This window comes from Tachyglossus aculeatus, chromosome 7, assembly GCF_015852505.1.
Source record: "Tachyglossus aculeatus isolate mTacAcu1 chromosome 7, mTacAcu1.pri, whole genome shotgun sequence".
In the NCBI taxonomy this organism is placed as follows: Eukaryota; Metazoa; Chordata; class Mammalia; order Monotremata; family Tachyglossidae; genus Tachyglossus; species Tachyglossus aculeatus.
The window spans coordinates 8,323,597-8,341,462 of record NC_052072.1 but is presented as its reverse complement, the minus strand read 5'-3'; the positions used below and the strand labels follow the sequence as shown (position 1 = coordinate 8,341,462).

The following is a 17,866-nucleotide window of genomic DNA, read 5'->3' as shown; positions in this document are numbered from 1 at the left end:
TTCAAATCCCGGCTCCGCCAGTTGTCGGCTGTGTGACTTTGGGCAAGTCACTTCACTTCTCTGTGCCTCAGTTACCTCATCTGTAAAATGGGGATTAAGACTGTGAGCCCCCCATGGGACAACCTGATCACCTTGTAACCTCCCCAGCAGCTTAGAACAGTGCTTTGCACATAGTAAGCGTTTAACAAATGCTATCATTATTATTATTATTATTCTCTGTGCCTCAGTTACCTCATCTGTAAAATGGGGATTAAGACTGTGAGCCCCCCGTGGGACAACCTGATCACCTTGTAAGCTCCCCAGCGCTTAGAACAGTGCTTTGCACATAGTAAGCGCTTAATAAATGCTATCATTATTATTATTATTCTCTGTGCCTCAGTTACCTCATCTGTAAAATGGGGATTAAGACTGTGAGCCCCCCGTGGGACAACCTGATCACCTTGGAACCTCCCCAGCGCTTAGAACAGTGCTTTGCACATAGTAAGCGCTTACTAAATGCCATCACTATTATTATTGGGGAACCAGGAAAGCCTACTCGGTCATTTCTTCGCACTAAATTTGCAAGGTTTTAGCAGGCAGACATAACACCACTTCACAATCAAATGCTACACGTAATATATTAACAATCAAAACCTTTTCAAAGATATGGGGAGGTTTCAAATTTGAACTTAAGATCACTAAAAAGGATGAGAAACACAAAGAGAATGAAACACACTTTCATATATTTGATAGGGAAATGGAAATTAAGACAAGGACAGGGGAAGCAGCGTGGCTCAGTGGAAAGAGCCCGGGCTTTGGAGTCAGGGGTCATGGGTTCGAATCCCGGCTCCGCCACATGTCTGCTGTGCGACCTTGGGCAAGTCACTTAACTTCTCTGTGCCTCAGTTACCTCATCGGGAAAATGGGGATTAAGACTGTGAGTCCCACATGGGACAACCTCATCACCTTGTATCCCCACCCCCAGCGCTTAGAACAGTGCTTTGCACATAGTAAGCGCTTAACAAATACCATCATTAATTAATTAATACTGCTTAGCTCTAGCAACATTTTCGTTCTAGCTCTTAGAACAGTGCTTGGCACATAGTAAGCGCTTAACAAATACCATCATTATTATTATTAGTAGCCCCGACAACAGCATTTTATGATTGCTTTTCAAGCTCGGCAGAAATGCATTGTTATTTCTAACGGCGAAACTCGCAACCAATAACGAAGTTCCTCAGCTCCAGGCTTCTAAATCATCCTGAGTATTAGATTACTTTTTCATTATTAATAAGATGGGAACACCAGTACTTCTTTTACAAATTAGAGAAGCTTTCAGACATTACACAAAATTCAACAGTCATTTGAAGTCTACTATAGCAAGTTTAATATATTTTTTTTGCAACGCTAGTAGCATCTTGAACCAGGAAGACAAATCCCAGAATGAATCCCAAAACGGTCATATTATTCACCACTAACAAAATATGTTTATTCCTTTAAGAAATGAAAGGCAATGGAGGGCCCTGTCAACTCTATGGATGATGTGCAACCTCATCCGCGCCAGCAGGACTTGGTTTGGTTCCCACGTACTGTTCTGAATAAATATTTTAGGAACTATGTACTTAGAAGCAGGGATCAAAATAGGGCATTGCTCTGTATCCACTGCCAGCCCCTCCTAAACCGCAGCTATTAACTTTGATTTTTTTAAAAAATATGCACACTGAATGACTAACATCCTAAGGAAACTCTAGAGCAGACAAGGGTGGGAGAGAAGTAGAGATGTAAGAAAACAATTTTTAAAGAATTGAAAAAAGAGATATTCCCCACTTCTTCCAAGATATCTCCATCTACTCCCACTTGGGGAGGAAGAAAATACAGACTAAAATACACTTTCCTTTTCAAGTTGCAAATTCACTAGGTTTGTGTGAATCCAAGCGTTAAAAAAAAATCACATCATGCTTTTTAATAGGTAAGGTGGGCAAGGGGGTCGTCTGAAGTGTGGCAACGGAATCAGAAGGAAAGAAAAAAAAATCGGAGAACGTAATTTGCTCCAATCAATCAATCAATCAATCGTATTTATTGAGCGCTTACTGTGTGCAGAGCACTGTACTAAGCGCTTGGGAAGTACAAGTTGGCAACATATAGAGACAGTCCCTACCCAACAGTGGGCTCACAAGCCTTCAGTTACCGACACTTCCAAAACAACACATTTCCACCAAACGTCCTTGTAATTGCGGTTGGTAAGTCAGGCCACGTCAGAAAACGGTCAAATAGCTTTAAATTAAGAAATAAAAAAAAAGTAGTTACCTTATTACAATAAAGCATCCAAAGTTCAAAGAGCCTCTCTCTGGATGCCATTCCTCTTTTACCTCCTCCAGTTTAGTTTTTCCAGAAAAAAAAAAAAAAAAGTATTCAAGATGTTACCACGTTCATTTTATTTTCCACTTTCCCAGTGTTTACAGCAAAAACTCAACACAGTGGCGAGAAGAAACGGGCCGCGTCTCCCGGGTAGTTGCAACCGCTTCTCCGACTTCTTCCCCAGCGGCGCTTCGGAGGTGAAATAAATCTGCGAAAGAGAAAACGCCCTTAGGTTCGGGCCGCAAAAAGGGTGCTATGGGTCCAAATAAAAAGCCTGGCTCCCTCGACAACGGTGAGGAGAAATTTAATACCTCTGAAATCCCCGGAGAACGAACATTAAGCTAAACATTCATTTAAAGACCACGGGAGCACACCTTGAAATCACTTAGCAAGCCGCCAAGTCCGAATTAAAGTCGCCACAGGGCCCAAAATTGATCAACAGGGTGAGTAAAAATGGGGATTATTGATGGCCATAATTCCCCTAAAGGGGGAAAAAAATTAATCTGTGCAGCAGCACGGGAGGAATGACGGGACGCATTTTCCCTTCGGCTTGTTCATTCCATTCATTCAATCGTATTTACTGAGCGCTTACTGTGTGCAGAGCACTGGACTAAGTGCCTGTTCTGGGGATGCTTCAAACAATAATAATAATAATAATAATGGAATTTATTAATCAATCAATCAATCGTATTTATTGAGCGCTTACTATGTGCAGAGCACTGTACTGAGCGCTTGGGAAGTACAAATTGGCAACATATAGAGACAGTCCCTACCCAACAGTGGGCTCACAGTCTAAGTGCTTATTAAGCGCTATGTGCAAAGCACTGTTCTAAGCGCTGGGGAGGTTACAAGGTGATCAGGTTGTCCCACGGGGGGCTCACAGTCTTAATCCCCATTTTCCAGATGAGGGAACTGAGGCCCAGAGAAGTGACTTGCCCCAAGTCACACAGCTGACATCTGGCGGAGCCGGGATTTGAACCCACGACCTCTGACTCCAAAGCCCGGGCTCTTTCCACTGAGCCACGGTGCTCTGTGCAGGGCACTGTACTAAGCGCTTGGGAGAGTACACCTCAACGGAATTAGCAGACATGGTCAAAATGTTGTGACGGTTGGGTCTGCCTACCAAACGTTCAAAGGGAGTGAATATCCTCATTTTTCTCTCACCAACACCCTCCCCCCCCAAAAATAAAATATTCTGATTTGCGGGGCGCTGCCGAAAGGAGGGATTTTTTGGATTTTTTTTTTGGGGGGGGGGGGTCTTAAACCCAACCCAGTGAGTACCCCATTTTACTTCCCAAGCGTTTAGCCCAGTGCTCTGCATTCATTCATTCAATCGTATTTATCGGGTGCTTACTGTGTGCAGAGCACTGGACTAGGCGCTTTACACAGTAAGCAACGTGGCTTAGTGGGAAGATCCCGGGCTTGGGAGTCGGAGGTCATGGGTTCTAATCCCGGCTCCGCCACTTGTCTGCTGTGTGACTTGGGGCGAGTCACTTCATTCTCTGTTCCTCAGTCACCTCAACAGTAAAATGGGGATGAAGACTGTGAGCCCCATGTGGGACAACCTGATTGCCCTGCATCTACCCAAACGCTTAGAACAGTGCTTGGCACATAGTAAACACTTAACAAATGCCATTATTATTAACAACCTCATCACCTTGTGTCCTTGTATAAGCGCTTAGTACAGTGCTCTGCACACAGTAAGCACTCAATAAATACGATTGATTGACTGATTGATTGTATCCCCTCCCCAGCGCTTAGAACAGGCCTTGGCACATAGTAAACACTTAACAAATACCATTATTATTATTCATTCATTCAATCGTACTTATTGAGCACTTACTGTGTGCAGAGCCCTGTACTAAGCGCTTAACAAATACCCAAATTATTGTCATTACTCTCTGTGCCTCAGGGACCTCATCTGGAAAATGGGCACGAAGACTGTGAGCCCCATGTGGGACAAGCAGCGTGGCTCAGTCTGAGGTCGTGGGTTCAAATCCCGGCTCCGCCACTTCTCAGCCGTGCGACTTTGGGCAAGTCACTTCACTTCTCGGTGCCTCAGGCCCCTCATCTGTAAAATGGGGACTGTGAGCCCCACATGGGACAACCTCATCACCTTGTGTCCTTGTATAAGCGCTTAGTCCAGTGCTCTGCACACAGTAAGCGCTCAATAAATACGATTGATTGATTGAGTGTATCCCCTCCCCAGCGCTTAGAACAGGGCTTGGCACATAATAAACACTTAACAAATGCCATTATTATTATTCATTCATTCATTCATTCAATTGCATTTATTGAGCACTTACTGTGTGCAAAGCCCTGTACTAAGCGCTTGGGAAGTACAAGTCGGCAACATATTATTATTACCCCAGCACTTACAAAAGTGCTTCACACATAGTAAGCGCTTAAATACCATCATTATTATTATTACCCCAGCGCTTAAAACAGTGCTTGGCATATAGTAAGCGCTTAACAAATACCAACGTTGTTTTTGTTAGTAGTAACCGTTCAATAAATACTATTATCACCCCAGCGCTTAGAACAGTGCTTGGCAAATAGGAAGTGCTTAACAATAGTAAGTGCTCAATAAATATGAACGAATAAATGAAGAAGCAGCGTGGCTCCGCTGAAAGAGCCCGGGCTTTGGAGTCAGAGGTCATGGGTTCAAATTCCGGTTCAGTCAATTGTCAGCTGTGTGACTTTGGGCAAGTCACTCCACTTCTCTGGGCCTCAGTGACCTCACCTGTAAAATGGGGATGAAGACCGGGAGCCCCCCGTTGGACAACCTGATCAGCGTGTAACCTCCCCAGGGCTTAGAACAGTGCTTGGCACATAGTAAGTGCTTAACAAATGCCATTATTATTGTTATTTATTCTCTGGGCCTCAGTTCCCTCATCTGTAAAATGGGGATGAAGACTGGTAGCCCCACGTGGGACAACCTGATCACCTTGCAACCTCCCCAGTGCTTGGAACATTCATTCATTCATTCATTCAATCGTATTTATTGAGTGCTAACTGTGTGCAGAGCACTTGGGAAGTACTAGTCTGGAACATCTAGAGACGGTCCCTACCCCACAGTGGGCTCACAGTCTAGAAGGGGGAGACAGACAACAAAACATATTAACAAAATACAATAAATAGAATAAATATGTACAAGTAAAATAAATAGAGTAATAAATCTGTACAAACATATATACAGGTGCTGTGGGGAGGGGACGGAGGTATGGCGGGTGATGGGGAGGAGGGGGAGAGAACAGTGGTTGGCACGTAGTAAGAGAAGCAGTGTGGCTCAGTGGAAAGAGCCCGGGCTTTGGAGTCAGCGGTCATGGGTTCAAATCCCGGCTCCGCCACTTGTTAGCTGTGTAACTTTGGGCAAGTCACTTCACTTCTCTGGGCCTCAGTTCCCTCATCTGTAAAATGGGGATTAAAACTGTGAGCCCCCCGAGGGACAACCTGGTCAACTTGTAACATCCCCAGCGCTTAGAACATTCATTCATTCATCAATCGTATTTATTGAGCGCTTACTGCGTGCAGAGCACTGTACTAAATGCTTGGAAAGTCCAAGTTGGCAACATCTAGAGACGGTGCCTACCCAACAGCGGGCTCACAGTCTAGAAGGGGGAGACAGATGACAAAACATATTAACCAAATAAAATAAACAGAATATGTACAAATAAAATAAATAAATAGAGTAATAAATACGTACAAACAGATGTACATATATACAGGTGTTGTGGGGAGGGGAAGGGGGTAAGGCGGTGGGGTGGGGGAGAAGGGGGACAGGAAGGAGGGGGCTAGAACAGTGCTTTGCACACAGTAAGCACTTAATAAATGCCATCAGTATTAGTAGTAGTAAACACCAATGTTATTATTATTATTATTATGTGAATGAATGAATGAATGAATTCAATCGTATTTATTGAGCGCTTACTGTGTGCAGAGCACTGTACTAAGCGCTGGGGAAGTATAAGTCGGCAACATACAGAGACGGTCCCTACCCAACAGTGGGCTTACAGTCTAGAAGGGGGAGACAGACAACAAAACATATAACAAAATAAAATAAATAGAATAAATATGTATAAGCAAAATACATAAATAGAGTAATATGAATGAATATGAATGAGAAGCACCGTGGCTCAGTGGGACGAGCCCGGGCTTTGGAGTCAGAGGTCATGGGTTCAAACCCCAGCTCCGCCAATTGTCAGCTGGGTGACTTTGGGCAAGTCACTTCACTTCTCTGGGCCTCAGTTCCCTCACCTGGAAAATGGGGATGAAGACTGTGAGCCCCCCGGGGGGACAACCTGATCACCTTGTAACCTCCCCAGCACTCAGAACAGTGCTTTGCACATAGTAAGCACTTAATAAATGTCATTATTATTATTATTATTATTATTATGAATGAATATATATGAATGAATGAATATGAATGAATGAATACGAATATGAATGAATGAATATAAATGAATGAATATGAATGAATACGAATATGAATGAATGAATATGAATGAATGAATATGAATGAATGAATATGAATGAATGAATGAAGAGTCCAAGTGACCAGCAGCCCCTCCCTCATTCATTCAATCGTGTTTATTGAGCGCTTACTGTCAACAGAGCACTGTACTAAGTGCTTGGGAAGTACAAGTTGGGCTTGGGAAGTACACCTTCCTCTCCCCCTCCTCCCCCTCCCCATCCCCCTGGTCTTACCTCCTTCCCCTCCCCACAGCACCTTTATATAGATATATATAAACATATATATACACATCATCATCAATCGTATTTATTGAGCGCTTACTATGTGCAGAGCACTGTACTAAGCACATATATATGTTTGTACGTATTTATTACTCTATTTTACTTGTACATATTTATTCTATTTATTTTATTTTGTTAATATGTTTTGTTCTGTTCTCCGTCTCCCCCTTCTAGACCGTCAGCCCGTTGTTGGGGAGGGACCGTCTCTAGATGTTGCCAACTTGGACTTCCCAAGCGCTTAGTCCAGTCCTCTGCACACAGTAAGCGCTCAATAAACACGATTGAGTGAATGAATATTTATTCATTTTATTTTGTTAATGTGTGGTGTTTTGTTGTCTGTCTCCCCCTTCTAGACTTTGAGCCCGCTGTTGGGGAGGGACAGGCTCTCTGTGTTGCCGACTTGGACTTACTTCATTCATTCATTCATTCAATCGTATTTATTGAGAGCTTACTGTGTGCAGAGCACTGTTCTCTCTCTATATATATATATGTATACTATATACATACTATATATCCATATATATAGGTGCTGTGGGGAGGGGGAGGAGGTAAGGTGGGGGAGGAGGGGGAGAGGAAGGAGTACTTCCCAAGCCCAACTTGTCCTTCCCAAGCGCTCAGTCCAGTGCTCTGCGCACAGTAAGCGCTCAATAAATACGACTGAATGAATGAATGAATATTTATTCATTTTATTTTGTTAATATGTGTTGTTTTGTTGTCTGTCTCCCCCTTCTAGACTGTGAGCCCGCTGCTGGGGAGGGACCGGCTCTCTATGTTGCCGACTTGGACTTCATTCATTCATTCATTCATTCATTCATTCAATCGTATTTATTGAGAGCTTACTGTGTGCAGAGCACTGTACTCTCTCTCTCTCTATATATATGTATACTATATACATACTATATATCCATATATACAGGTGCTGTGGGAGGGGAAGGAGGTAAGGCGGGAGAGGAAGGAGTACTTCCCAAGCCCAACTTGTATTTCCCAAGCGCTTAGTCCAGTGCTCTGCGCACAGTAAGCGCTCAATAAATACGACTGAATGAATGAGTGAATATTTATTCATTTTATTGTGTTTTGTTGTCTGTCTCCCCCTTCTAGACTGTGAGCCCGCTGTTGGGGAGGGACCGGCTCTCTATGTTGCCAACTTGGACTTCATTCATTCATTCAATCGTATTTATTGAGAGCTTACTGTGTGCAAAGCACGGTACTCTCTCTCTCTCTCTCTATACTATATACATACTATATATCCATATAGCCAGGTGCTGTGGGGAGGGGAAGGAGGTAAGGCGGGGGAAGGAGTACTTTCCAAGCCCAACTTGTATTTCCCAAGAGCTTAGTCCAGTGCTCTGCGCACAGTAAGCGCTCAATAAATACGACTGAATGAATGAATATTTATTCATTTTATTTTGTTAATATGTGTTGTTTTGTTGTCTGTCTCCCCCTTCTAGACTGTGAGCCCGCTGTTGGGGAGGGACCGGCTCTCTATGTTGCCGACTTGGACGTCATTCATTCTTTCATTCATTCATTCAATCGTATTTATTGAGCGCTTACTGTGTGCAGAGCACTGTACTCTCTCTCTCTATATATAGTATGTATATAGTATATATATCCTATATATAGCATATATATACTATATATGGTATATATAGTATATATGCCATATATAGTATATATATATATTATATATGCTATATACATACTATATATAGAGAGAGCACTGGACTCTCTCTCTATATATAGTATGTATATAGTATATATACTATATATAGCATATATACTATATATGGCATATATAGCATATATACTATATACATACTATATATAGAGTACAGTGCTCTGCACACAGTAAGCGCTCAATAAATACGATTGAATTAATATATATTATATATACTATATACATACTATATATCCATATATCCAGGTGCAGTGGGGAGGGGAAGGAGGTAAGGCCGGGGGGATGGAGAGGGGGAGGAGGGGGGAGAGGAAGGAGTACTTCCCAAGCCCAACTTGTCCTTCTCCAGCGCTTAGTCCAGTGCTCTGCACACAGTAAGCGCTCAATAAATACAATGGAGTGAATGAATGAATATGTATGAATGAATGAATGAAGAGTCCAAGTGACCGGCTGTGACCTAAAAGTGACCTTTTAGACGGTGAGCCCACTGTTGGGTAGGGACTGTCGCTAATATGTTGCCAACTTGTACTTCCCAGGCGCTTAGTACAGTGCTCTGCACATAGTAAGCGCTCAATAAATACGATTGATTGATTGATTGATTGATCGGCGGCCCCTCCCAGGCCTGGAAGGGCCCACGGCCGGCCCCCCCCCCACTCCGATGGCGCCCCTGACCTCTGACCTCCTGCCCCCCCGCTCACCTTCAGGGCCGCGGAGCTCGCGCCCACTTCACTCCGCTCCGTCCGCCCGACCGCCCGTCCATCCGTCAGTGCGCCTGCGCAGTGCCCGAGGGGCGGGGCCCGGAGGAAGGGGGCGTGTTCCGTAGGCGTGGCTTCCCCCCGGCGGCCAATAGGCTCGGCCCTTCCATCCCCCCGCCCCCCACGGCGGCCTCCGCGTCGTCTGATTGGCTTCTCCTGGAATGGGGGCGTGGCCTCTTAGAGCTCCTCCCCCACACCGGTCCGTCCGCATTCCAGGCGTCGCCGCGCCTACTGAGGGAGGGGGGGAGCCGGAGCGTGTCCATATGACGTCATTTCCGGCCACCGCCATCTTAACTGAGGGCGGCGAAGTCTGGCCTAGGTTCGGGGCAGCTGGCCTCATGATACTACTATCAATCAATCGTATTTATTGAGCGCTTCCTGTGTGCAGAGCACTGTACTAAGCGCTTGGGAAGTCCAAGTTGGCAACATCTAGAGACAGTCCCTACCCAACAGTGGGCTCACAGTCTAAAAGGGGGAGACAGAGAACAAAACCAAACAGACTAACAAAAGAAAATAGATCAATCGTATTTATTGAGCGCTTACTGTGTGCAGAGCACTGTACTAAGCGCTTGGGAAGTACAAGTTGGCAACACATAGAGACGGTCCCTGCCCAACAGTGGGCTCACAGTCTAGAAGGCTACTACTACTAATAATAATAATAATGATGGCATTTATTAAGCACTTACTGTGTGCAAAGCACTGTTCTAAGCGCTGGGGAGGTTACAAGGTGATCAGGTTGTCCCAAGGGGGGGCTCACAGTCTTCATCCCCATTTTCCAGATGAGGGAACTGAGGCCCAGAGAAATAATACATACGATTGAATGAATCCCCATTTTCCAGATGAGGGAACTGAGGCCCAGAGAAATAAGAATAATAATAATGGCATTTATTAAACGATTACTATGTGCAAAGCACTGTTCTAAGCACTGGGGAGGACACAAGGTGATCAGGTTGTCCCACAGGGGACTCACAGTCTTCATCCCCATTTTACAGATGAGGTAACTGAGGCTCAGAGAAATAATAAAAATAATAATAATAATAATGGCATTTATTAAGCACTTACTATGTGCAAAGCACTGTTCTAAGCTCTGGGGAGGTTACAAGGAGATCAGGATGTCCCACGGGAGGCTCACAGTCTTTATCCCCATTTTCCAGATGAGGGAACTGAGGCACAAAGAAATAATAATAATAATAATGGCATTTATTAAGTGCTTACTACATGCCAAGCACTGTTCTAAGTGCTGGGATGTATACAAAGTGATCAGGTTGTCCCACAGGGCGCTCACAGTCTTCATCCCCATTTTCCATATGAGAGAACTGAGGCCCAGAGAAATAATAATAATAATAATGGCATTTATTAAGTGCTTACTATGTGCAAAGCACTGTTCTAAGCGCTGGGGAGGACACAAGGTGATCAGGTTGTCCCATGGGGGGCTCACAGTCTTCATTCCCATTTTCCAGGTGAGGTAACTGAGGCCCAGAGAAATAATAATAATGGCATTTATTAAGCGCTTACTATGCACAAAGCACTGTTCTAAGCGCTGGGGAGATTACAAAGTGATCAGGATATCCTATGGGGGCGCTCACAGTCTTCATCCCCATTTTATAGATGAAGTAACTGAGGCCCAGAGGAATAATAATAATGGCATTTATTAAGCGCTTACTAAGTGCAAAGCACTGTTCTAAGCGCTGGGGAGTTTATAAAGTGATCAGGATGTCCCACGTGGGGCTCACAGTCTTCATCCCCATTTTACAGATGAGGGAACTGAGGCCCAGAGAAGTGAGGTGACTTGCCCAAAGTCACCCAGCTGACAAGTGGCAGAGTCAGGATTTGAACCCATGATCTCTTACTCCCAAGCCCGGGCTCTTAATAATAATGATTGTGGTATTTCTTAAGCACTTACTATGTACAAAGCACTGTTTTAAGCGCTGGAGAGGTTACAAGTTGATCAGGTTGTCCCACATGGGGCTCACAGTCTTAATCCCCATTTTATAGATGAGGTCACTGTGGCCCAGAGAAGTGAAGTGACTTGCCCAAAGTCACACAGCTGACAAGTGGCGGAGGTGGGATTTGAACCCATGACCTCTGACTCCAAAGCCCGGGCTCTCTCCACTAAGGCAGGCTTTCTTAAGCTCTTACTATGTGCCAGGCACTGTACTAAGTGCTGGGGTGGATACAAGAAAAGCAGGTTGGACACAGTCCTTGTCCCACATGGGGCTCACAGTCTTAATCCCCATTTTACAGATGAGGTCACTGTGGCCCAGAGAAGTGAAGTGACTTGCCCAAAGTCACACAGCTGACAAGTGGCGGAGGTGGGATTTGAACCCATGACCTCTGACTCCAAAGCCCGGGCTCTCTCCACTAAGGCAGGCTTTCTTAAGCTCTTACTGTGTGCCAGGCACTGTACTAAGTGCTGGGGTAGATACAAGAAAAGCGGGTTGGACACAGTCCTTGTCCCACATGGGGCTCACAGTCTTAATCCCCATTTTACAGATGAGGTCACTGTGGCCCAGAGAAGTGAAGTGACTTGCCCAAAGTCACACAGCTGACAAGTGGCAGAGGTGGGATTTGAACCCATGACCTCTGACTCCAAAGCTCGGGCTCTCTCCACTAAGGCAGGCTTTCTTAAGCTCTTACTGTGTGCCAGGCACTGTATTAAGTGCTGGGGTGGATACAAGAAAATCGGGTTGGACACAGTCCTTGTCCCACATGGGGCTCCCAGTCTCCATCCCCTTTTTATAGATGAGGTAACTGAGGCCCAGAGAGTGATGATGACGATAAAAATTTTGGTATTTGTTAAGGGCTTACTATGTGCCCAGCACTGTTCTAAGCGCTGGGGTAGATACACGGTAACCAGGTTGTCCCACGGTGGGCTCACAGTCTTCATCCCCATTTTACAGATGAGGTACTGAGGCCCAGAGCAGTGAAGTGACTTGCCCAAGGTCACACAACAAACGTGTGGCAGAGTGGGATTAGAACCCATGATCTTCTGATTCCCAGGCCCCTGCTCTATCAATGATGTAATAATAATAATGACATTTGTTAAGCACTTACTATGTGCAAAGCACTGTTCTAAGCACTGGGGAGGATATAAAGTGATCAGGTTGTCCCACACAGTCTTCATCCCCATTTTCCAGATGAGGAAACTGAGGCCCAGAGAAGTGAAGTGACCTGCCCAAAGTCACACAGCTGCCAACTGGCAGAGCCGGGATTCGAACCCCTGACTCCCAAGCCCAGGCTCTTTCCACTGAGCCACGCTGCCTCTCTAGACAAGCCGAGATTTGTCATTCCCTCCTGGGCACAAGTTACGCCCTCCCGCACTCTCATCTTCACTTGACATGATTTTAGTGGGTCTCTATTCAGTCAATCAATCGATCGATCAGTGGTATTTATTGAGTGCTTACTATGTGCAGAGCACTATACTAAGCACCTGGGAGAGGACAATGCGATATTTCTAGACTGTGAGCCCACCGTTGGATAGGGACCGTCTCTATATGTTGCCAACTTGGACTTCCCAAGCGCTCAGTACAGTGCTCTGCACACAGTAGGCGCTCAATAAATACGATTGATTGATTGATCCATCCTCATCATCAACGTCCCCAATGTCCAAACGACTGTCACGTGGCCGTCATCTCCGTGGCACTTCACCTCGAGGGGAAGGAAAGTGCCAAAGCCATTAAGCCTTCCGATAATAATAATAATAGTTATTATCATTATTATTATGGTACTTGTTGGGCACTTACTATGTGCCAAGCACTGTTCTAAGCGCTGGGGTAGATACAAGTTAATCAGGTTGGGCACAATCCTTGTCCCATATGGGGCTCACAGTCTTAATGAGAAGCAACGTGGCTCAGTGGAAAGAGCCCGGGATTTGGAGTCAGGGGTCATGGGTTCGAACCCCGGCTCCACCACGTGTCTGCTGTGTGACCCTGGGCAAGTCACTTAACTTCTCGGAGCCTCAGTTACCTCATCTGTAAAATGGGGATGAAGCCTGTGAGCCCCATGTGGGACAACCTGATCACCTTGTATCCCCCCCCCCCCAGCGCTTAGAACAGTGCTTTGCACATAGTAAGCGCTTAACAAATGCCATCATTATTATTATCATTATTAACCCCTATTTTTCACAGGTGAGATAACTGAGACACAGAACAGTTAAGTGACTTGCCCAAGGTTACACTACTACTACTGATGACATTTATTAAGCGCTTACTATGTGCAAAGCACTGTTCTAAGCACTGGGGAGGTTACAAGGTGATCAGGTTGTCCCAACGGGGGGCTCACAGTCTTCATCCCCATTTCACAGGTAAGGTAACTGAAGCACAGAGAAGTTAAGTGACTTGGCCAAAGTCACACAGCTGACAATTGGCAGAGCTGGGATTTGAACCCATGACCTCTGGCTCCCAAGCCAGTGCTCTTTCCACTGAGCCACTCTGCTTCTCTGCAAAAACAGGCGAGGCTATAGAGGCCCCAGCGAGATGCACTTACTACGTGCAAAGCACTGGGGAGGTTACAAGGTGAGCAGGTTGTCCCACGGGGGGCTCACAGTCTCCATCCCCATTTTCCAGATGAGGTAACTGAGGCCCAGAGAAGTGAAGTGACTTGCCTAAAGTCCCACAGCTGACAAGTGGCGGAGCCGGGATTTGAACCCCTGACCTCTGATTCCAAAGCCCGGGCTCTTTCCACTGAGCCACGTTGCTTCCCATGTTATTATTATTATTATGGTACTTATTAGGCACTTACTATGTGCCAAGCACTGTTCTAAGCGCTGGGGGAGATACATGTTAATCAGGTTGGGCACAATCCTTATCCCACATGGGGCTCACAGTCTTAACCCCTATTTTTCACAGGTGAGATAACTGAGGCACAGAACAGTTAAGTGACTTGCCCGAGGTTACACTAATACTACTGATGACAACAAGTTGTTGCCCACTTGTACTTCCCAAGCGCTTAGTACAGCGCTCTGCACACAGTAAGCGCTCAATAAATACGATTGAATGAATGAATGAATTTATTAAGCGCTTACCATGTGCAAAGCACTGTTCTAAGCACTGAGGTTACAAGGTGATCAGGTTGTCCCAACGGGGGGCTCACAGTCTTCATCCCCATTTTCCAGATGAGGGAACCGAGGCCCAGAGAATCAATCAATCAATTGTTTTTATTGAGCACTTACTGTGTGCAGAGCAGTGTACTAAGCGCTTGGGAAGTACGTGTTGGCAACATATAGAGACGGTCCAGAGAAGTGGCATACCCAAAGTCACACAGCTGACAAGTGGCGGAGCCGGGATTTGAACCCACGACCTCTGACTCCAAAGCCCAGGCTCTGTGAGCCCACTGTTGGGTAGGGACTGTCTCTATACGTTGCCAACTTGGACTTCCCAAGCGCTTAGTACAGTACTCTGCACACAGTAAGCGCTCAATAAATACGACTGATTGATTGATTTCGGTCGTTCCTCTTTGTACCTCCTCCAGCTCTGTTGTATGTCCTACGAAGTGATGGCCAAAATGGCACAAAGCAATTCAGATGCAGACATTCTTTTTTCGTTTTCTCAACTCTTCCTCACGGTGCCTAACATGGCGATTCGCCTTTTGGCCCGTAACCCTACGCTGGATCGGTTTTGTGATGGGACAATCAAGAGCGACTCTGAGAGTATTTCCAGAGTTTACTGATTAGTGCAGGACCCATCATCATGTGATTGACTGTCTCTATATGTTGCCAACTTGTACTTCCCAAGCGCTTAGTACAGTGCTCTGCACACAGTAAGCGCTCAATAAATACGATCAATTTGATCATATCAATTTGATTGATTGATTGATTGTTTTCTCTAGTTGCATCACCTCACATCTGCTCACACTGAAATTTATCTGCCCCTTCATCCAGCTTTGGATAGTCTTCCACCAGCTTTGTCCCATCTGCACAGCATTTCACCACCCAGAAGAGATTAATATCATCTTCCAATTTGGAGTTGCCTTCCCTGACTAAGCCCTCCTTTCCTCTTCTCCCACTCCCTTCTGCGTCACCGTGACTTGCTCCCTTTTTTCATCCCCCCTCTCCGCCCCACAGCACTTATGTACTTTTCTGTAGTTTATATTAATGTCCGTCTCCCCCCATCTAGACGGTAAGCTCATCGTGGGCAGGGACTGTGTCTGTTTATTGTGGTATCGTATGCTCCCAAGCACTTAGTACATTGCTCTGCACACAGTGAGCGACTTAACTTCTCGGAGCCTCAGTTACCTCATCTGTAAAATGGGGATTAAGACTGTGAGCCCCATGTGGGGCAACTTGATCACCTTTTATCCCCCCCAGCACTTAGAACAGTGCTTTGTGCATAGTAAGCACTTAACAAATGCCATTATTATTATTATTATTATTGACTGACCAACTGATGTGTGTCCAGCACTAAGTACTGGGTAGATACAAGTTAATCAGGCAGGATACAGTGCCTGTCCCACATGGGAATCATAATCTAAGTAAGAGGGAAAACAGGTATTAAGGTATTGAATCCCCAGTTTGCTGAGAAACTGAGGTACAAAGAAGTTAAATCTCTTGCCCAAGGTTACACAGCGGCAAGTGGCAGAGCAGGGATTAGAATCAATCAATCAGTGGTGGTATTTATTGAGTGCTTAGAGCATTCAGAGAACCGTATTAAGCACTTGGGAGAGCGCAATACACCCAGAGCCGGTATAAAATAAAAATAATGGCATTTATTAAGTGCTTACTATGTGCAAAGCACTGTTCTAAGCACTGAGGAGGTTACAAGGTGATCAGGTTGTCCCAAGGGGCTCACAGTCAATCCCCATTTTACAGATGAGGTAACTGAGGCCCAGAGAAGTGAAATGACTTTCCCAAAGTCACACAGCTGACAAGTGGCGGAGCCGGGATTTGAACCCCTGACCTCTGACTCCAAAGCCCGGGCTCTTTCCATTGAGCCACGCTGTTTCTCCAAACTCGGTAGCGAGTTTACCGTCTAGAGGGGGAGACAGGCATTAGTTTAAATAATTTGTAATCCATAATTTATAGGTAAATATATACATGCTGTGGGGATGAGCATTTAAATCCCGGCTCTGCCACTTGTCAGCTGTGTGACTTTGGGCAAGTCACTTAACTTCTCTGTGCCTCAGTTCCCTCATCTGTAAAACGGGGATCAAGACTGTGAGCCCCACAGGGGACAACCTGATCACCTTGTATCCCTCCAGCGCTTAGAACAGTGCTTTGCACATAGTAAGCGCTTAACAAATGCCATTATTATCATTATTATTATTATTATGAGGGTGGGGCAAATACCAAATACCCAAAGGTCGCGATCCAAGTGAAAATCCAAGATGAAGGGAGAGGGAGAGAGAAAGGAGAAGAAGAGAGAGAGAGAGAGCCCAGGTCCTTTGGCTTCCAGGCCCATGCTTTATCCTGATTTCACTTGTAAACTTCTTCCTTCAGATTATTTATAATAATAATAATAATAATAATAATGGCATTTATTAAGCACTTACTATGTGCAAAGCACTGTTCTAAGCACTGCGGGGGATACAAGGTGATCAGGTTGTCCCACATGGGGCCCACAGTCTTAATCCCCATTTGACAGATGAGGTAACCGAGGCCCAGAGAAGTGAAGTGACTTGCCCAAAGTCACACAGCTGACAAGTGGTGGAGCCGGGATTCGAACCCATGACCTCTGACTCCAAAGCCCGGGCTCTTTCCACTGAGCCGCGCTGCTTCTCTATTTATGAAACTATCAAATAAAACTGGCCCTAATGCCAAGCCTTAAGTAACTACTATACTATTTATGCTTCTTCTTCCCCCCAAAGAGGTCTTCTATTATCATCAATCGTATTTATTGAGCACTTACCGTGTGCAGAGCACTGTACTAAGCGCTTGGGAAGTACAAGTTGGCAACATATAGAGACTATTACTATCCTTTATTTCCTATCTTTAGTCAGTTTCCGATATCCACTGGTTCTTCTCTATCCATCGGAGTCTTCAAAAAACACCGGCAGGCTAGAAAGGCATACTTTTTAAAAAAATTCATCAGCATTATCAAATCATAAACCTTCTACTGAACTCTTATAATGTTCAAAGTGCTGCAGTAGATGCTTTGGGTTAGAAAGTCAGCCTCTTCCCACAAAAGCTCATAATGCAGGGGAATCGGAGCTAAACAGAAAAAAGGAACAATTAAGCATTAAAAATTGCATATCAAAAATTAAGCAAAATCGCCTAAAAAGTCCCACTGCGCAGTTTAGACCCCTCCTTTATTCTATTTCCAAGGTCCAAGAAACAGAAATGTCCCCAACAAGTTGTCTAAATGATCCTGATCCTAAATTTGAGTAAGCGCTCAATAAATACGATTGATGATGA

At 45.1% G+C, this 17,866-nt stretch overlaps 1 protein-coding gene across 1 annotated transcript in view; it reads right to left on the bottom strand.

Moving 5' to 3' along the window:
• Positions 1-9,565, bottom strand: part of NBEAL1 (neurobeachin like 1) — a 209,359-nt gene extending 199,794 nt beyond the window's left edge. Inside the window, exons 1-2 of the mRNA XM_038748824.1 lie at positions 9,463-9,565; positions 2,287-2,545 (exon numbers count right to left, since the gene is read on the bottom strand). Of these exons, the coding sequence (XP_038604752.1) occupies positions 2,287-2,337 (51 nt within the window). The 5' untranslated portion in view covers positions 2,338-2,545; positions 9,463-9,565. The remainder of the gene's footprint in view (positions 1-2,286; positions 2,546-9,462) is intronic.
• Between the last annotated feature and the right edge of the window lie 8,301 nt (positions 9,566-17,866).